The 21240-nt window shown below is 48.1% G+C and overlaps 1 protein-coding gene across 1 annotated transcript in view; it reads left to right on the forward strand.

Moving 5' to 3' along the window:
- Adamts2 (ADAM metallopeptidase with thrombospondin type 1 motif 2) overlaps positions 1–21240 on the forward strand; it is a 219480-nt gene that overhangs the window by 160652 nt on the left and 37588 nt on the right. Inside the window, exon 5 of the mRNA XM_031351754.1 lies at positions 8571–8654. Within this exon, the coding sequence (XP_031207614.1) occupies positions 8571–8654 (84 nt within the window). The remainder of the gene's footprint in view (positions 1–8570; positions 8655–21240) is intronic.

Here is a 21240-nt window from a genome sequence, read left to right on the forward strand (position 1 = left end):
CTCAGTTATTTTTTAATTAAAATCTTGAAATCACCCTAACAATAAACTCAGAGCCATGTATTTGCTAATTTGGCCCTAAACTCACAGGTCTAAACATCTCAGATCTGTCTATAATAGCAGTAAAAGAAGGACTGGGTCTAAGCCCTGTCTACTAGGGAAATAAAAGAACTACTTATAAGCCTACAGACAACTCTTACTGAAACTAGAAATTTCTTAAGTGGATACAGAAAACTTCATCTTTTGGTCTTGAAGTATGCACAACATAACTTACTAGCTACACTGCTCAGTCAATAAGAACATTATTGTGTACCTAATCTTACCAATAAATTCTCAATTTAAAAGCTCTTACTCATTTCTTGCATACCAATTTAAGATGTAAATTGTTTATAACACAAGCCTCAACTTTTACCAATTATTACTACAAATATAGGATACAAAACTCAAAACTAATGATATAAATGTTAAAGCAAACTTTCTGGGAATAAACTGTGTATCTAAAGAAATATTCAAATACCTGATCAAATTCTAGTCGCACAATGTTTCTAGTTGAAATTATCTATGCACCAATCAAATCATTTTCAGCACAGGGTAAATATTATCAGGACGTTCTTTTACCAAAAATAACTTTGATTTTGTATCAAAATAAATTCTGTACCAAATAGGAAATGTGACTTTAACTCAATAACAAATCATAAGGTTTTCTATTAAATGAGATTATAACTATACAATTAAATCTGGTTACTTTTACAAATATGACCATTTTACATTTCCTAAAAAGACAACCTAACCTATCAACAACCCTTTCCAGCCCCAAAGCCCAGGGAACTGGGTCGAAGACTCTTCATAACTTCTTCAAGCTGAATGGGGGCGTTGAGATATTATAAAGAGGAGAGGGGAGAAAAACAGAATTTATTAGTCTTTTGATGTCTGTGTCTTGACTGGATCAGGCTGAAGTCCGGAGTTCAGGTAGGCCAGTTTAGCATGCCTGATGAAGAAATTCACCATGGCTGTACATTTCTGCAACATATGAATCTCAAAACAAATTTTCAGTATCATCAAGATGTAATAATTATTTTTTTGATTCTCTGGAATCTAGCTTTCTGGAAGGTGTAAATACTTCAAGTATCTTTCCCCCAAAACACAAAAATAAAACCTTTAATCATAAATACACAGAGATCTATTTGAGTGGCATTTGGGTTCTCAGTGCCTCAAAGTCTCCGAATAAGAAAGTCTGCATTTCTGATGTAAAGGACAAGATAAAATTCCTTATTTTGCTAATGCTAAGAGTGCACCAGCTGTTCCAGGTTTTCTTCTTAGGCTTGTATTCTCTAGGGACAAGGGTGCTAGCTATTCACTTTTTATTTCTAAGGCAAACTAATTCTTCTTTTTGGCTCCCTTGTTTAGAGCGCCTCAGACTCTTACCAATATCTGTTAAAAGCAGGCTATTATCACTGCTCTTTCCCTCTCATAGACCTAGCCTGTAATTTGCCACAGCAAGGGGTCTCGGCTCAGAGCTCTTCTTTGTTCTAACTTGGCACGCTTGGGTCACATGACCCAACTTTGGAGCGCTAGAGTCCCCTTACTCAGGTGACCACCAAACCAAGGAAAAAAGGAAAAAGAAATAATATATAGACTTTAACTCCCAGGGTAATAATTTTAAAGAATAAATCTCCCGGAAAACTCCATTTCTCGCAGGTCCTTCTCAGCCATCCAGGAAATGGTCACAGCACACCACCGCCACTGTGGAAGTGTGTCTGGGTGGCGCCGGTTGCCAGTTTGGGGGGCAGTCCCCTGCTCTTTCTCAGCCCTGGGATTTTGCGAACGCTGCTGCCCAGGAAATGTGACACTCAGCGGCTGGGTAGTTCAGTGCTAGGGAGCCCACACCGGGGTCTGCCCATGAGCCCCACTGCAGGTTGATGCGTGCTGCAGCCAGTAGGCCCGGCCGTGTGGTGGTGTTCCCCCCTCCCCAGGCCACAGGGTAGGGGAAGAGAGGCGCGGAGAGTGCTGTGTCTTCCGTCGTCCGGCTCATTCATTTGCATTCATTTGTTTGCTCCTCCTGGTGCTCTGCACGTGGACAGGCACTGGACCCCATGGGGTGGTCCGGGGGTGGTCCGGCTGCTCGAGCTCCCGTTCTGCCTGTTCAGCTCCACCAACCCTCGAGCTCCCTTCCCTCTCCCTCTGCCTCCACGCACAGCCTGCGCCCCGCCCAAGGCCCAGCTTTAACATCCATCTATCAGTCAAGGGGTGGAGGTAGAGGTTGTCAGTCTAAAGTCCAAATACATAGAACAAGATACCAAGAAACACAAAGAAAAACACTTACCACACAACTCGACCTTGCCAGGTCCTTGACACAAAGAAAGACAATTGGACCCAGTTAACAGACACCAAGGTGTTTCTACACTCACAGATAATCAAAGCCAAATCACAGAGTTACTCAGCCATGACTGCCACACCACCAAGATGAGCCAATTGCCCCTGTACACAGCAGGGGTCAGATACAGACAGACAGGGGCTCCCCTGCCACAAGTGCCCCAAGTAGAAAACAAAAGAACCGGTAGTGGCCTTCTCACCCCTGGATGGAGTCGGACCCTCCCAGATCTGATTTCTGCCTGCGATGGTGAGGTACGTCTGCCTGCCTCGCAAAACCAAGAAACTGCTGCAGCTGCACAGATTACAGACACAGATGCAAGAAGTCAGACACAAACACAAAAAAAAACCTCGGTACCTGCGTGCAATCTCCCGTGTAGGCACTCCTCCGATCTCCAGTCAATGGTTCCATGAGAGGGAGACCCTTCCTGGCCAACGCACCAAGATGTTCAATTCGGCATGGGTGCCCCACTCACGAAGAATCAGGAGGAAGATTGCTGCAAATTGCATGAAGTTTTTATTCAGTCAGTATACTAGGGTTGTCCTGCATTCGGGGCAAGGGTGACACCCAGAAACAAAAGCACACACTTTTAATACCTTTCAGTACATAGGTTTATAGCATGAGTTGGTTATCTCTCATTGGTGGAGCCCATTGTCTTTTGTTTCCCTTGACCTCTGTGCCCCAGCTGAGGGGGATATACCGATTGCACGTAGGAGGGGTTGGGGGGGGAGATCCACTCCTTACTGGGGACGTTTCCTGGAACTGGGCATTACTCCCCACAATTAGGGCATCTCCTGGGGACTGATGTTTGCTCGGAAAACTCTTCTGAAGCTCTGTCTTTAGGCTTAGTGGACATTCCTTGCTCCTTGGTATTTTTATGAGGTGTCCCTGTTTGTCCAATTTTTACCTAAGGAGCTTCAGAGTCCCTCCAGAATGTTGGGAAGGCCTGGAGGTGGGAGGAGTTTAAACAAGGGATTCGATACCAGCTTCCTTTGAAACATGAATTACTGTGTGCTCTCCCTAGCCCATCCTTTTTACTCTTCAAATTCTCTTAAGATATCTAAGGAATTCAGGGCTGGAGAGGGGCTGTAAGAATTCCAGGCTCTGTGTGTGTGTGTGTGTGTGTGTGTGTGTGTGTGTGTGTGTGTGAGTGAGTGTGTGTACTGACAGAGTACCTTTGGAAGGAGCCAGAAGTCCATTGGAGAAAGCAGCTCAAATAGAGCTGGGAAGGCAGGTAGGGCCATCATAGAATCCAGATGCTGCCTGCCTCCAAAGGCACTAGGGAGCCACTGAGGGTTTTAGAACAGGAAGAATGAAGTTACTCTGGTGCCATAGTGAAGAACAGTGTGGACATAGGAAAGGGGAGACCTGGGAGCTCTAGACAAGTTGTCTCTTTCAGGTGTTTGGTCAGTGACAAGCAAAGTGAGGGATATTTCCACATTTCCTCGGAGCTCTTACCACTGTCACAATTGGGCAGCAGGCTTGGCAGTCTCTAAGCAAGCTCTGAGGTTTTGGAGGGTCACTCTCTACTTCTAGTCAGGAAGGCAGTCCCATGCCTCTTCTCCTGGGAGATCAACCATTCTCTGTTGGGACTTGGACCTGTGGAGAGGGAGAAGCCAGGCCAGAGCTCCTGGGTGACTCAGCCTGCAGTGTGGCTGACGCACACCGAGATGTCCCACTGAGAAGCTAAGAGGGGCCTATCCCTCAGCTACACGCACAGTGGAGTCAACATTGACACACTAAAATCTAAACATGGGGGAAACCTGGCTTTCTTTCTATCTATCTTCTTCTATCTAGTGTGACTCGTTCCCAAGCTCCCAGACCTAAGATAGAACACACATCACCTAGCTCCTGAAAAGCAGGCTTGTTTCTTCCTGTTTAAAAGCCTTTAGAAGAATGTTCAGCCAGGTCAAGGTTAATGCCCTTCATTAGTCTGCTTTTCCTTGCTGTGACAAAACACCTGAGGTTTTCAACTTAGAAAGAGGAAAGGTTTCTTTGGGCTCATGGGTTCAGAAGTTTCAGCGCATGGTCCCTTGGCCTTTCCACTGGAGGCTTGTGGAACATCCTGATGTGGAGCATGTGACAGACAGAGCTGCTCATATCATGGCAACTAGAAGGAAACAGTGGAGAAGACAGAAATAGAGACAGACAAACTGACCCAGGTCCTAATATCTTCAGGGGTACGCTTCTAATGACACAACTTCTTTCTCTTAGGCCCCACACCGCACCCCACCCCAACCCAAAAGGTTCTGCCAGTTTCCAAGCCTCCAGTACAAAAGCCTTTGAGGGACATTTACAATGCACACCCCAGCAGGCCCTGACCCCTCTGCTGAGGCAACTGTAACAAGGAACCAGTGTGAGTTACAGTTTGTCTCATGCAGCTCTGGAAACTGCAACTCCAAGATCAAGATCACCAGCTAATGTGACCACCACCTAGTTGTGTATGGAGGAGATGAAGGGAAGATGAAGGAGGAGAGGGAGGGAAAGTTAAGGTGTTTGGTGTCTTTCCCCACAAGGTTCCTAATACCATCAAAGGACCCTAACCCCTGCCCTCACCTACCTGATTATTTCTGAAGGTCATTCTCAAAAAGCTATCATGTCATGGATTAAAATCTCATCCTGTGAATGGGGTGGTGCATACGTGGTTTCCTTGCTCCTGCATCAGGGAACTGCATTAGTACACATCTGTCCCACAGTTTCTGCCCTCGAGGCTAAGGACCTGCACTTGAGGTTCACTCTTGCTATAGAAGCCATTCTACAGGCCTGCCCTTCCCTCCTGCAGGTCAGCATCCCTGCGCTTCCTCTGAAACATGACAGCACCCCAGCTCCAGGTAAACTGACAACAACCCTGCCCTTGTGCCATGGGGAGCAGGCTTTACCCCTGGCATCTGCTGCCATGGCTGGGAGCTAACCCCACTGTCACTTGCTCACTGCCCAAGCATGTAATGTCTCTGTGTGAGATCTCTGGAGCCTCTTGGGATGGGAGCCTGTCCCTCTCACAAGCACAGGCCTTATCTTACCCCCCACCTTCAGAGGAGACCCTAAAGGCTAAGGCTGCAAGGTTGCTTTTGCTCCCCTGTCCCTTCCTGCTACAGCAGGACCTTCCAGGGCCTCGACTCTTCCCAGACTCTTCTCAGCAGAAGTCTGTGAGCCCAAATGACCTGTCCTTGCTCATTGTAGATAAGCAATTAAAAATATAGAAAACTCCTTTCTTCCCTCAGGAAAAGGTCTGGTTTTTAAGATCTGTTGTCTCAGCATGGACTGGAAAAGAAAATCTAGCTTGGGCCTCAAAGCTAAGGCAGCAGTGCCTGTGGTTTAGGGGAGTCCACCCACTCCCCAAAACCTCATGCAGAATAGCAAGGCAATCCAGTTTGCCAACTATGAAAAATATAGTTTCAGTTTTCATAAACACCATTCCATTGTGTGTGTGTGTGTGTGTGTGTGTGTGTGTGTGTGTGTGTGTGTGTGTGGAAATCGGATCCTCGAAGGAGCTCTGTGGGAAGCACTTCTACTCTTGTTACAGAGGCAACAAAGGGTTGTGGGGGATGGGCGGTGGATGAGGTGGGTAGTGGGCAAAGTAGAGGTGGGCAAGGCAGAGGTGGATGAGGTGGGCAGTGGGTGAGGCGGAGGTGGGTGAGGTGCAGATGGATGAGGTGGGCAGTGGGTGAGGCAGAGGTAGGGGAAGCAGAGGTGGGCGAGGCGGAGGTGGGTGAGGCGGCACAGCCCTCTGGCTCTGCTTTCTGAGCCTCGGGTGATGAAGTGGGTACTTGGGTATTCAGCTGGTGGCCATCAGCCAGTGCCATGCTGCTAGACAGGGGACTCAAGACCAGCACACAACACAGAGCCATGATTCCATGTCAAGCATGCTCCTGCATCTCTGAGCCTCACCTCCTCCCCAAAGGAGGAGGGCAGGAGAACAGAAGCCTACTCATACTCAGAAGTCCGCCTGGCTGCACAGAAGTTCCTGGCAGTCTGTATGTTGAGGTTGAGGGTGGCATTGGTTGGGGACCAGTGAGCTCGTTAGCTCTGGGCTTTAATTGGTGCTGCCTTTAGCCACAGCCATGGTGACAGCAGCAGCCACTGGGCTGTGCATCTCCCAAGCCCTGGGTCCCTCTCCACCCAATTCGTTACCATGATGATTTTCCTCATTCCACTTAGATTTCCGGAGGCATCTTTCTGCTGTTTAGAGGGAGCAATTACAGTTTACCAAAGAAGAAAGTCTGGAAATTGGTGTGTAGAGGGCTCTGACTGGTGTAGCTTAGCCATGTCTGCCTCTCCACTAAGGGCCTCATGGACAGCCTCTTGGCCTAGTCTGCACACAGATGGCATGCTTAGTCCACACCTCTCCCCTCCGTGACTCCACAGGTTGTCTTCCTTCAGCTGTTCGCTGACCACTCGTTGCTCTGCTCTGGGGCTAGGGGGAAGGGCATCCAAGAAGGTGAAGCTCAGTGGCAGTAGGGCTTGAGAAGGATGGGGTACCAGTTCTCCATAGCAGGTCTGACTTGGAGGGTCCCTTCCAGGAGGGAGTGACTCACTCCTAGACTGCACTACAAGAAGGGATGGAGAGCTCCTTCCAGCAGTGAAGGAGCAGACAGTGAAGGGCTGGTCCAGCAAATTTTGAGTGTGAGGTTGGAAGGTGGAGGTGATGAAATAGCAAGGAAACGCCTAACAGCTCTGAACCTGAGGTTAACCTAGCATGTGTTTCTGGAAGGCAGTGGCCATGCTGTAGAGCATGGAAGTTCATACACCCTCCCGCCCCAAGCGCACACACACACACACACACACACACACACACACACACACATCCTTTTGTGGTGTGGATATCTGAGGAGGCCTACAAATGCCTGCTAAGAATAGTGTGTGTGTGGGGGGGGGGTATATGAGCATGTGTGTGGGAGTATGCATGCCCAGGTTCTATAGAAGCCAGAGGATGACACTGGGTGCCCAGTCTTACTATTTCCTTGAGATAGTGTCTCTCTCTGATCCCAGAGCTAGACTGGCAGCTGTGAACCACAGGAATCCTCCCATCTGCAGCAGAGGCATCCTTTCCAACACTGGGGTTACAGGTACAAACAGGGAAGGGCTCTCTCTCTCTCTCTCTCTCTCTCTCTCTCTCTCTCTCTCTCTCTCTCTCTCTGTGTGTGTGTGTGTGTGTGTGTGTGTGTGTGTTTGAGACAGGGTTTCTGTGTAGCCCTAGCTGTCCTGGAGCTCACTGTGTAGACCAGGCTGACCTTGGACTCAGAGATCCACCTGCTTCTGCCTCCCAAGTGCTGGGATTAAAGGCATGCACTACCACTGCCCAGCTTCAAGCATGGCCCAGAATAAAGTTAAAAAAAAAGTACACACATACACACAAAAAAATAGTGCTCAAAATGTGAAAGAAGACCATGTCAAGCATGACATGGAACAAGGCAGGCGGGGCGAGAGACCTAGTGATAACTGCTCCCATTAATGAGATGAAAGTAGAGTTAGTTATGGTGCAAATGGTCTACATCTCCAACTGCCACATCCTTCAGCACCCGCAGAGCTCTGGTCCAGGACCCTCTCAGGTATCTAAATCTCTGTGATAATATGTGTGGCATTTGTGTTTAATCTACACATACTCTCCCCACATACATCAAGTAATCTACATTACTTATAATGCTTCATAAGGCACAAGCGCCACAGACTGTTTAGAAGGGGAAAAAAGTCTATAGGTTTTCTGCAAACTTTTCTCCAAATAATTTTGACCTGGGGTTGGTTGAATACATGGGTGCAGAGGTTGTGGAATGTGGAGTGTGGACTGTAGCAATGTACACGGGCAGCATTTCACACTGAGCAGCAACGGCCAGGAATGGCTTCTGCTCTGACAACAGCTCTCACTCCTTCTGGGAGGAGCTCCATGCTTCAGTGAGAGGTGGTGGTGAGTGAATTCTTGGGTTCAAGTTCAGCTCTGAGTGAAGACTCTGTGGGCCAACAGGTGAGGTGTCTCAGCGGGGCGCTTCTGAAATCCAGGCAGGTGGTTGTAGCAGCCAGGGCCAGAGAGGGTCACGGAGGGATGAATCAAGAGGTAGTTTTAGAATTGATGGAAAATTGGAGGTAAGTATGCAAAGAGAAAAAGACAGGTGAGATCCCTGGGTTCTTACCTGGGGCTTTAGGGACGAGATGGCAGAACTGGGTTTGGCACATGGTTCCTGATGGTATCTCCCTGGCTGTCTTTCAGGTCAATGAAATCTACCATGATGAGTCTTTGGGGGCCCACATCAATGTCGTGCTGGTGAGGATCATCCTGCTGAGCCACGCAAAGGTGAGACCTCCTGTCTCGGGAATGAGTGGGGCCCCCCTTTGAGATTTTTTTCTTTCACACTACCCTGCCTTACTCTGACACCCTAGTGTCCTATAACAAACAAGAAGCTGTAAGCTGCCACCCCCTACAGACTCCATATAGCCTTCACCGTGACACGTGACCCTTTTTTAAAATGCAAATTCTGTTACTCCACACTGAAAGGCCATCGGACCTTACCACACTGAGACTCCTTACCACTACAGAGAGAGCTGTGGTCCCAAGAGGCCGAGGCACAGACAGCATGAGTGTGGCCAGGACACGGGATTCAAGGCACCCTTGCTGTAGTCTTTGTAGAAGAGAAAGAGAGAGGGGGGTTGGCGATGAGCAGGCTCATGATGCCCTCACTATAGAATCCCTGCAGATTCGGAAACAAGATTGCCCCCAAGTGACTGAAAGTGGTCCTGAGGGATTGGGGCAGGTAGATGGCAGCCCGGAGTGTGAAATGGCAGAGTGTGAAATGGCACAGGAGACTGAAGTGAGGTTGAGCTGAGACTGGAATTCTGTCTTCGAGGTAGCTCATGGGATACAGGTTCTGAACGGCTGGTTTTCTTATGAAAGGCACACTCAAATTATTTGCTGTGTATAATGATGTTTCTGAGATCATCAGTCTTGGGAATCCATGGCTCATGTATCTGCCATCCACCTCTGACAAAGTCTTAAAACTCTCTTCTCATCTGGCTTCACCCTGACCACCTTCATCTTGACCACCAGAGGGAGCCACCAGGGCCCTCTGACCCCATCTTTCTTGCTCTTGAATGTTGAACTACCAGGTCCCGCTGCCCCCATCTTTTTCTTGCTCTTGAACGCTGAGCCCCTCCCCCTCGGTCCTGGAGGATGGATTAGTTACTCTTGTTACTATGACAAAGTGCCTGACAGAAGCAATTTCAGGAACGATTTATTTCCGCTCACATAAAATGTTCCAAAGAAAGCTATTAGGCACAGAGGAGAGACCGGCAAAAAGCTAACTGAGGGCATGTTTAATTCTGTGCTCAAGCTCTTTAAGCTTTGCATGTTTAGGATCCTAGTGATGGGGCTGGGTGGGGGCAATGGATATGAAGTCATGTTTCCTCATCATACGGAGGGATGCGTGTCTTCTCTGTGGAACTGGAGAGCTCTTTAAAACCACACAAGTGGTTAAGTCTTAATGAAAATGTCAATGAATTTTCTATGATTAAAGCCTAAAGCCCTTCCCAGGCAGTGTGCTCCAGTCAAGTGCCCTGAGTGTGACCACAGGTGAGAGAAGAATACTTATAACCTTAAAAACAAATGAACAGCTTTGAAAAGCTTGGGTTTGTGGGGATTTGTTTGTTTGGTTTTTTGCCTCACGTAGCCCAGACTGGCCTCCAGCTCACTATGTAGTTTGCAAGGATGACCTTGCACTTTTGATCCTCCCCTCTCCATTTCCCAAGTGTTTGGGTTATAGGCATGTAACAACACACTTGTTTTTATGTGGTGCTGGGGACTGAACCCAGGGCTTCGTGCATGCTGAGCAAGCACTGCTGCTTGAGCTACGAGCCCCACCCTTGAAAACACTTTTATTTTTTAACTGACTGGGAAGAATATTAAAACTACAACTGAAGATCACTTGGTGTGATTAGAAACTTGTGCACCCATGGATTTGGGCCCAAGGGGCTGAAACCAAGTCCCCTCTCCCAGGTTACTGTGTGACAACTGCAATAAAACCTCCAGAACACTTCTCCTGGTAGCAGGGGAAGCACTGGGGGCCATCAGCCCCACCAGAAAGCTGTGGGAAGATTCTTCCTGCCCTGCTGTGGGCATTCCAACAGTCTGATTAGTTTTTTGTCAACTCAACACAAGCCAGGATCCTCTGGAAAGGGGGACCCTCAATTGAGAAAGTGTCTCCATAAGATTGGCTTATAGACAAAGTCTGTAGGGCATTTCTTTTGATTGATGATTAAATATCATTAATTAATATGGGACATCTCAGTCTGCCTGGGCAGTGCCACCCTTGGGCAGGTGGCTTCTCAGTAACTGGTATTTCTCCATGGCCTCCGCTCGAGTTCCTGCTGTGATCAAGTACATGTGAGCCATAGGCACCCTTTCCTTCACACGTTGCTTCTGGTCATGGTGTTTATGACAGTAATATGAAGCTTGCCTTCAGGGATGCTAACTCTACTTTCCCAGACTGGGTCACTCCAGCTCCTCCATCCTGGCCAGGATCCTCACTATCTTGGGAACTTCCGAGCTCTTGGCATGAAGGATGGGGATGAGAGTAGCTCCATTTAATTGAGGAAATGGATCTATATCCACTGTGGACATGCTGCCTTTGACAGCTATGGTGGAGAGTCATTCCGAGCGCAGACCGGGAGCAAGGCTGATGTGGAAATACAGGAGCACATGTTGTTTTGTATTCTCTCGTAATCGTTCCTAGACATGAGTGAGAGGATGCCAGCCAGTGTAGATCGTTCAGGCTGGAAACGACAAAGCCGTGGACTTTCCCTGCTTTTTTCTTTTCAAACAAAAATCACATACTTTAATTTTTGAATGTGTTTATATATTTTTTGTCTTTTTTAAATTTAATTTTTGAGATTATAATATCATTTCTCTCCTCCCCTTCCTACCTCCAATTCTTTCTCTATATCCCTCTTCCTTCTCTTTCAAATTCATGACCTCTTTTTCATTAGTTGTTGTTATATGCATATATGTGTACATATAGACATATATTCCTAAGTATAGCCTGCTCAGTCTGAATAATTTTACTTGTACGTATGTTTTCAGGGTTGGCCGTTTAGTATTAGATAATCGGTTGGTGTGCTCTTTTCAGGGGAAGACTATTTTCCCTGCTCTCAATCTTCCTTCATTGTCTGTGGTTCTTTGTGTAAGTTGAGGCTTTGTGCCTGCCCCTCCCCTCCATATTAGCATCTCTGTTGGCTACAACCTTGCTCCGTCCCTATTTAGACAACCAAGTTGGTGAGACTTCAGGGCAGGCTTAGCTTCTGAAATTACTAAGAGACACAGACTCATGGCAGACTTCCTGACCCTCTGGCTCTTCTGATCTTTCTGCCTCCTCTTCTGCAATGTCCTTTGAGTCTTAGGTGTGAAGTTTTGTAGATGTATCCATGGGAACTGGGATCTACAACTCTGCATTTTGATTGGTTGGGGTTTTTTGTAATGTTCTCTGTTCCCCTCTGTTTTTATGGTACATATGATCTGTTCAGAGAGGGAGGTAAGCCTTCTACGGGTTGGTCGGGGCATCATGCGATAGCCCGAAGCAGCTGCCTGATCTTCACCACACTAGATCAAAGTTTAAAATCTTGTATGTTTTGTTCTTAAGCTGTGCTGACAAAGCCGTGGGTTTCTATTAGGCCTGAAGAGCGTCTGTATGTCTCCTAGACCATATACTGAATGGGGGGTAAGAAGACTTCCAGCTCTGTGCTGGAAGGGGGTAGGGAATAGCAGAGAGTAAAGAGAAGGATGAAGAGTAAATCCAGGATGAAGGCAGCAAGGTCTGATGCGGGCACAGGTTGTGACACTTAGAGAGATGGTTCAGGTCAGGATCACTTCACAATTATGAGGAGTTTGGATCCAAATTAGCACATAATAACCTGAGTGTCTGTGCAAATACCTGCACCACCAGTTTCAAGGGAGATGGAGACAGAGAGTGGTTAGGGTTTTAAGGCACTCTTGTCTGGTTCAGAGAGGGAGAGGGAGGGAGGGAGGGAGGGGAGGAAGGAGAGAGGGGGGGGAGAGAGAGAGAGAGAGAGAGATCATTGCCTTAAAGGAATAAACAGAGTGAGAGAAGAGAACACTAGTGTCCTTCTGGACTACATATGTACACAGGCATGCATACATATATGTACATACACACTCTCTTACATAAATGAAAAGCCAGATTGGGGACTGAGGATGCAGCTCGTTTGCCAAAGTGCTTGCCTAATTTGCCTAAACACATGGGTTTAGCTCCCAGCACTGTATGAGCAAGGGTAGAGATGGGGTTGGCATATACCCATAACAACAGCACTAGTGAGTTGGAAGCTGGAGCATCAGGAGTTCAAGGTCATCCTTGCCTACACAGTGAGTTCAAGACCATCCTGGGATACATGAGAGCCTATCTCAAAAGTAAATAAATAAAAAACAGGTTGGTCATCATACAAGGGTCCATATGTATTCCTTCTACCATGGAGTTTGTCTCTCTTAAGGTGGCATGATCTGATCGCATTCCTAACAGGGTTCCCACACTGAGGACACTGTTGTCATTAATGAGAAGATGTGTGGGTTGTAGCAAGGCTACAGTAATGGCAAAAGGAAGGCAGATAAAAGAGCATGCTGGGAAGACATCTTCAGAGCACCTGGGAGCTAGGTGGATACAGGTAGAGAGACACAGCCAGGTGGATGATCCTGACCTGCTACGGTTCACATGTCGGTTGTTCTTTGAGGTCTCACTACAGAAGTGTTGGTCTTTGGGAGGCAGTACCTGAGGACGCCCAACCTGAAGGGTGCTGAGGGTTCTTTAGGTCATTTGGCTATGTTCACGAAAGGGATGCAGGACTCTGCTTTCTGTCTGTCTCTGCTCCTATTAGAGACATGTGGCCATGTGTTCCTGCCACGGTGTATCACTCTCATTAGAGGCCATATCAACAAGGCTCTTGCTCTTGGACACTCCCAAAATGATGAACTAAATAAACCTTTTCTGCTTATAAAGTTCATCGTTTTGAGCATTTCACCACAAAAGCAAAAGACTTATGAACACACTCAATACAGGAAGTGCAGGATGAGATGCTGATGAAGGGAGAAGCTCATGAGTTCAACTGAGGCCAGCAGTGTTGGAAGCACACCAGGTGCTTGATGCCACCTCAGCCTAGGTGCCAGGATAGATTAACATATAAGCCTGGAATCCCAGAGGGAAACCTGGAGTGCAGGGCTAAGAATGAGAAGTGTTTGCACCTAGGGGTGGACCATGAAAGGTGATGGCTGAGAAAGAGACTCTAGGGGAGATGAAGACAGATGGGCAGAACAGGGATAATAGGGGTAGGGAAGCTGGGAGGATCTCTTGGTTTTTTTGTTTGTTTGTTTGTTTGTTTTTTTGGTTTTTCGAAACAGGGTTTCTCTGTATAGCCTTGGCTGTCCTGGAACTCACTTTGTAGACCAGGCTGGCTTCGAACTCAGAAATCCACCTTCCTCTGCCTCCCAAGTGCTAGGATTAAAGGCATGAGCCACCACCACTGCCCGGGTCTCTTGTTTTTAAAACAACATCCTGAGAGATAATCACTAGACAGCCAACATTTTATTTAAAGGTGGGAAAAGAAGCGAGCTCCACTGAAGGTGTTTTGTACAGCTGACTGGTAATAGATGTTTACACAGAAAAAGAGCTGGGCAGGTGGTGTTCCTAAAGCAAAGGAAAACAGGTGCTCCCCCACGGCAGCATGGCCCAGGGACTTTGGGATGTGCGTGATGATGCTCAGTGGGACACACTGGTACACATCGTTCTTCAAACCTCTTTCTCCGTGGATCCCTCCAGACATTCCACACAACCTGCTTTGGAAAATTTCACCTTGGAGGCAGTGGCAGTAAAACTAGCAACATGTGGGTCCTTCCATGCACACACAAGGACCTAAATTTGGATCCCTGGCATCTGTTTTAAAACAATCTGGGTGTGGAGGGATGCGTCTATAAACGCAACACCGGGGTAGCAGATACAGGAAGAGCCCTGGAGATCACTGACATCCTGGATGTAGAAGTTGCAAACAAGGAGATCATGCTAGGAGGATGTGGTGCTGGTGTGGCAGTCTGGAGAGCTGGGGCAGAGGTACTAGAGAGAGGACAGATTGCTGCTCGGCTGCATGTAGAGGACTCAGAGCTGGGAAATGGACATTCTCAGACTACAGCATGAAACCACAGAGGTGTGTTAGCTCTTAGTCACTGGACTGAAATACCCAAGGCAGGAAACTTAAAAGAAGGGAGAACTGCACCCAAGCTCATGATTGCAGGGGTTTCATTCATGGCCGTTTAACCTGTTTCTCTGAGGTCTTTTAGTGGCCCAACAGCCTGGAGGGAGTATGGAGTAAGCAAAGGGTATTCACCTCTGAAAGAGAGGCGGAGAGAGGCTGGAAAGCAAAGACAGAAAAGAGAATGAGTTGCCTCTTCCAAGGCATGACCCCCAATGACCTAACTTCCTCCCATGAGGCTCCTCCTCCAAAGGGTCCTGCCACCCAAGGGCACTTCCACTGGTGACTAAGCCTTTAACAGACCCCTTGGGGGACAGTGTAGAGCTAAATGATAAGAAGCGTCCTGCTTGGCTATAGACAAGCAGCCTCAGGCTGCAGGTCCAGGGGCAGCATCTTGGTGGAGGGGGGGGAGTGGGGGGTGTGGGGGGGGAGAGCTATGTGCCCCCTGGGGCCATAGGTGACAGACAACAGCAGTGCTCCATTCCAGGGTCCACAGAGTCTGGCAAAACAGGGATCCAGCCTCTAGCCCCATTTGATTGCACACCAATAACTTCTGCAGATGAATTATTAGAAAAGGCAAATGTGGCTGAGCCTGAGATATTAAAAGAAAAAAAAAGAGCCCTTGCTTTTTTATGATTAAACTCCATAAATTTTCTGAGAATCTCACTCCTTCCAGTTCCTTGTGAAAGTTTCTCATGTCTGCACTTATCTTGTGTGGAACGCATCCATGGCCACAGTTCATGGACTCTATCTTGCATAGCTCTGGAGAGGAGGTTCTGTGTCAGGGTCTCCAATGAATGCCATGGTTGTACACGATGTACTCTGAGCTCAGGAGCCCTGGCCTCCTGAGTACATCCTGAGGTGTACAGGAACAAAATGCTAGACAGCTGTTCCTTGTCAAGTGACAAATAAGATGCCAGCACCATGAAGCCACACAATGAGGTGAGGCAGACCTTGGGCACAATGGCCAGGCAGAGATCTGAGGGCTGAGAGACTCAGTGTCTACTGCCCCCTCCATACCGCACATAGACTCAGTAATGGGGAAAGCAAAGCTGGGGGTCTAGATGGGGCTGTAGGGATGGGACAGGGTTTACAGATACAGGTAAATTCTGGGGAGATACTCAGCATGGGACCTCTGGGCTCCTGCTGGGACCACAATGGTTAGGCTTAATTGTCAATGGGATAGGATTTGGACTCACTGTGGAAACAAATCTCTGATTAACTGTGGTTGGAAGACCTACCCCGAATGTGGGCAGCACCATTATGTAGGCTGAGGTCCTGGGCTGAAGAAAAGGGAGAAAGCAAACTGAGCTTCCTGATTGTGGATGTCATGTGACCAGCCACCTCCCATTCCTGCCATGGTGACTTTCCTTGCATTTCATGCACCCTTGAACTGAAAGCCAAAAATAAACCCTTCTTCCTTTAAGTTGATTTTGTCAGGCAGTTTGTCACAGCAACAGGACCAGTGACTGATACAAGAAACTCAACCTCATCTCTGGGAGAGTTTAAACCCTACTAAACCAAGGTGGCTGTATCCAGGAGCTCCTAAGCTGTGCTTACCCCAGTCAGGGTGTGCTCTAGGGCTTATGAAGCTGATGACCTAGTCTTTGGCAAAAAGTGGCACAGACTCATAGCTCCTACTATCCATCTCCAGTTGTCACTAGAAATGTATCAGCCCCCCCCCACCTCCCAGTCCCTCCCTGCCTTGTCTCCAGGTCCCACTAGGCTCCAGTGGGGGTAAAATTGGCAACCTTTACATGAGTGGCATGTTGTTTATCTCTAGCTATGGGAGGCCTCCAAGTCATATCAAGTTTTTCCTAAAACAATTTTTCTCTATTTCATATATACATGTATATATATATATTAAAAAAGCAGAAGAAAAGAGATTATCTTATTTTATACAATATGCCACCAGCCAGGGAGCCGAGCATCAGCCGCACTTGTGGGTTGCATAGCAACTGGCTTTTTCAATTGATTTTTTGAGAAGGAACCAAAGCTACTCAAGTGTTCTCATTTTAAATATTTCCTTGGATGATGGAAATCAAAGGAAATGGAGATGAGAGATTTGGGGACATTCCGAGGACATAAGGTATCTTGTGAAGGCCAGCTCGAGACAGTGTGTGGTGCTTGTTGAAGTGTGTCAGCATTTTGGTGAAAGGTCTATTAGTTCTTGGTCTATTAGTAGAAGGTGGAGACATGCTGTGAGGACAGGAGTCCACAGACTAAAGCCTTGGACCAGAACCACTGTGCTCTTGCCATGTGTCCCACCGTAGAAAGAGGCTGGGACTAGGATGGGAGAGAGGCTTCTTTCAGAGAGCCTTGAATCAGAGGCCTAGGGGCCAAGCTCAATCTATATTTTAGCCTGGGAAAGGCCCCCCTGGCGTTCTGATAGGGCCAAGACATAATTACCTGTCTGTAGTCACCCTTGGCATACCTCCTCACCCCACCCGAGCCCTTAGGTCTAGAATAGATGACACGGTGTTAGTGCTAGATGCTGCCATTGGAGGGCTCCTCCATCCCTTTGATCTGCTCTAAGGAATATACCTTAGGTTGATACTTAGTAAACAACAGAAGTTTATTCCTCATAATCCTGAAGGCCAGGAAGGCCAGGAGATCTGGAGTTCTCACAGAGAGCTTCACCCTCATGGGTAGCTGATGGGACAGACCTCAGAGCAATTCTAAGAGATCCACTGCAGTTCAGGGACCTTTGTCCTACTGTATCAGAAATTAGGTTCCAAGAGAGGAATTCTAATTTTTAGACCATGACAGGAGTTCCTATTCAATGCTGAATCCTGTTCTAGTAGCTTGGCTTTTCTCAGACAGGCATGCCTTCCCACCGCGCTTCTCTGGCAGGTCTAGGAGGCACCTGTACCATGACTTCTGAACCACCCACATGACCTTACAGGCTACAGATGGGAACAGAAGACACCAGCCTTGGGGAGTCCCCAAGGCTGCAGGCAGTCAGGCTAGATAGAGCAGAACTTGTTTTGAAGAGATGGTGGGCCCTGGTCCTGGCAATCATGCCAGCCCAGTGGTACTTATGGGACCTTGGATGACTTACTTTGCATCGCCTTGCTTTCTTAGTAAGAGGAAGTCTGAGGAACCCCGTGCTTGACAGCAATGACTGCAGTCAGACAGAGTGCCGACTCTCCACTGTCTGAAGCCCTCCCACCCCCAACCCTGGCCGTACAGCTTTCTGGCTCCCTTCTCTGGGAGTCAACTGATTTTATTTATAACTCCTGGGATCCCGTGCCCTGTGATCCAGAGATATTTCTCCTCAAGAAAGAGAGAGCCCATTCACATAACCATCAGAGCAGTGTACGTTTTAATCACTCCATCTTGGTGATGTTGCCTGGGAGGACGCATCATAGTGTCCTCAGAGCCTTGCATAGCTCACTCCTCAGGTATCCTGTCGGGGGACTGATAGACATCCCCTGATGATAAGGAGACACCTATAGTCACTGTCACTATCTCCCTATGACAGTGAGGATGTGGCTCCATGGGGTGAGTGATCTACTGAAGGTCACTCATGACAGCCGCTTTGTCCCTAGAGGATGAGCCAGTTGCTGTCTATCAGGCTAGAGAGCACAGACCTTGGGTGAGCTACCCCTGGCTCCCCTGTGACATTCCCCCTATGCCCAATGCTCCCAACCAACGATGACTCTGCCACTCTATGCCTCCACTTGTGGACTCAGTGATGTTTAGAGACACTTTAACTCGGGAGATGCTCAGGACACACACACACACACACACACACACACACACACACACACACACATACACACACACACACACACAGAGTGAGGCACACAGGTTAACTGCCCCAAAGGTCAGCAATACTGAAACCGAGAAGAGAGTTCTACTCAGCCTGAACCTCACCCGTGTGCATGCCTTTTTATTTCCTGCCTGTCAGGAAGGGCTAGCCGGAGGCCTCCCAGAGTCAGTCCATTCTGGGGTGGGTTTGGTACCCACTGAAGCCAGATCTCTTTGCAGCCTGAACCACTACTGCTAGAGTGGGTCACATAGTCACGGCCAGAGTAGACACAGAAAAGGAAGACTTGGAGATATGGACTGTGTCGTGCTTACTTAAGGGAAGGGTTTGTATCAGCTTACAGCGCCAGGTTAATGTCCATCACGGAGCGGAAAGCCACAGGGGCAAGAGCTTGAAGTAGCTGGTCATGTCACATTAACAGGCAAAGCAAAGAACAACCTAGACTTAGCTCTGTTTAGTTTCCTCGGCAGGCTTCCAGTCAGGAAATGGCACCACCGTGGTGGGTGTGCCTCCTCACCTCAGTTAACAGCATCAAGACAATCCCTCCTAGACATGCTCAAAGGCGGGTCTCCCAGGAGATTATAGATTCTCAAACGGATGTTAACACTAACTATTGCAAACTGTATGTCCTGCCCACACTGTCAAGTCAAAGTCCCTGAGCTCTAGGCTGGGTGCTCAGGTTGGGCCCAAACACTTTGGGTCAGGGGAATCCAGAGAGGGACTCAAAGTGTCCAAGAACAGTAGAGCACAAACCTGTACCCCACACCTCCAGCTCCAAGCTCCCTGTCCATGGCCCTGAGATTGGGTGTGTGCCTGTGTGCTTGTAGACACATGGTGCCCAGCCTGCAGAGCCTTCTAGTTGTCAGGCATGGAGACTGGCCTCCAAGCAACAGATCCCATTTTTCTGTCTCCTTGACCGAAGGAGGGATGAACATAAATAACTCAGCTCATTCCACAGTAAACAGTCAAGTGTCAGAGCGCAGCGGCTGGAATACAGCTTTCTGCACAAGTCTTAATTGGTTTGTTTAGGGTGAGACCCCAGAATCTGTCTGGTGTCTAGAGGGCTAGCATTGCCCGACTGCAAGTCAGATCTGCCACTCAGCTTGGAGGAGCTGCGTTCCCTAGGCTGCCTAACCCGCTCAAGCTTGGCATTGCATTTTTGTAGCAGCAGTGCCACCTGGTGGCTATTTCTGTAGCCTGCCCTTCCTTTGCCTCCCATCTAGAAGTGGACCTACTTCCAGCCAAACTTCCTCCTAACCTTCTTCGTATGACTTCCACTTTCCACCTCCACCTCAGGATTTGGAGTCAATGACTTTAATGGCAAGAGGCGACGTTTCTTATCTGGGGATTAGGATAATGACAGTGCTGATGTCTTAGGCAGTTTTGAATTTTAAATGAGACACATGTAGAGGCTTGGTCTCAAATAACCAGCAGGTCATGAACACCCAGACAGAAATAGCTGCTGCCATCAGCATTTGGTCCCATTTCTACTGGTGATGTTTTTCTGTGAGTTCCTGGGGAATGTTCCGCAACTTCTAGGCTTTGTACTTCCTTCCCTTCCTGGGCCAGCATGACTCTCCAGCGTGTATATATTTGGGTTTTGTTCACTCATTAATTCATTCCCTTTGTGATAAACATGTATGTCCAGTGAATAGCACAGGGCTGGCCTCAACCCTGTATAACAAGCAGTGTCTCTAGAGATGACTCTGTGGGACAGTAGGCTTCATGTTGAAATGGGGATCTTGGGTAGCAAAGCCCAAGGTAGAAGAATGACTGCTCTTTTGGTCCCTGTGGGGCACTCAGTGAGCCTCCTGGGAAGCCCCCTCTGCTTCCATGCATGGAGACAAGACTCATCAATGGTGAGAAAAGGGTGAGCTTCCCCCTACCAGGATAGGATGTCTGCTCCTTTGATCATGGGCCCAGGTATCCACAACCCCACACTGCAGGAACAGTGGCCCTGGACCATCTGGGATCTCCACACTGGGGTCAGAGTTATGGAAACTCTTGTCAACTGTGAAGAGCCTTGTCCCACGATGCAAAACCTTACACCCTCAGAAGCTAGACCATCCTGCTCTCTACCACTCGGTCTCAGGGAATGGAGATGCCATGGTCCACTGTCAAATACCACCACATGCTACCCTTCTGCTCTGGTCCCCAGGGTCCTTGGCTGTTTTCACTGAAGAGCACTGCCAGCCTGTGGAATCGGCCACCGCCCCAACCTCCACAAGGGCTGCCTGTTGCTCAGTGATCCCCATTCCAGCACAGCTGAAAACAGGCACACAAAGACTTTCCTAGAAAACCCAAGGCAGGAGCCAGGTGTTGGATGCTTCCAGAGCCGAGAGGAAGTCAGAGAGCCAAGGCCAATGAAACAGCCCTCCCAGCCCCTTGTAACTTCTGCAAGAGATTCAGACTTAAGCAACAGGAAGGGTTCTCCTCATCTTCAGTTTGACTTTCCACTTGGAATACCTGCAACTTGTGATCTCAAAATATTAAATGGAAAATTTCCTGACACAGAAAGTTCACAATGCTTAAATTGCAGGCTGTTCTGAGGAACTTGTTGAAATCAGGCACTGCATCACCCCATCGTGCCAGAACACTGAATTATCACCTTGTCCATCGAATCCACATTGTACATGCTCCCTGCTGCTCATCGCTAACAGCTGCCTCAGCTATCAGATGGGCTGTTGCAAGATAAAAAGCTCCGAAGTGCAGGCTCTCGATGCAAATGAAGCTGTAGAGAAGCTTGCAAGGGTCAACGTTTATCACAAGTATGCATATATAGGAAAAACACATTGGATCAATACTCTCTACGGCTTCCAGCACCCACTGGGAACCCAGGCTTCTCTAGCAGGTTCCCTACAGCTGGCCC

This window comes from Mastomys coucha, unplaced genomic scaffold (assembly GCF_008632895.1).
Source record: "Mastomys coucha isolate ucsf_1 unplaced genomic scaffold, UCSF_Mcou_1 pScaffold5, whole genome shotgun sequence".
Lineage (NCBI taxonomy): Eukaryota > Metazoa > Chordata > Mammalia > Rodentia > Muridae > Mastomys > Mastomys coucha.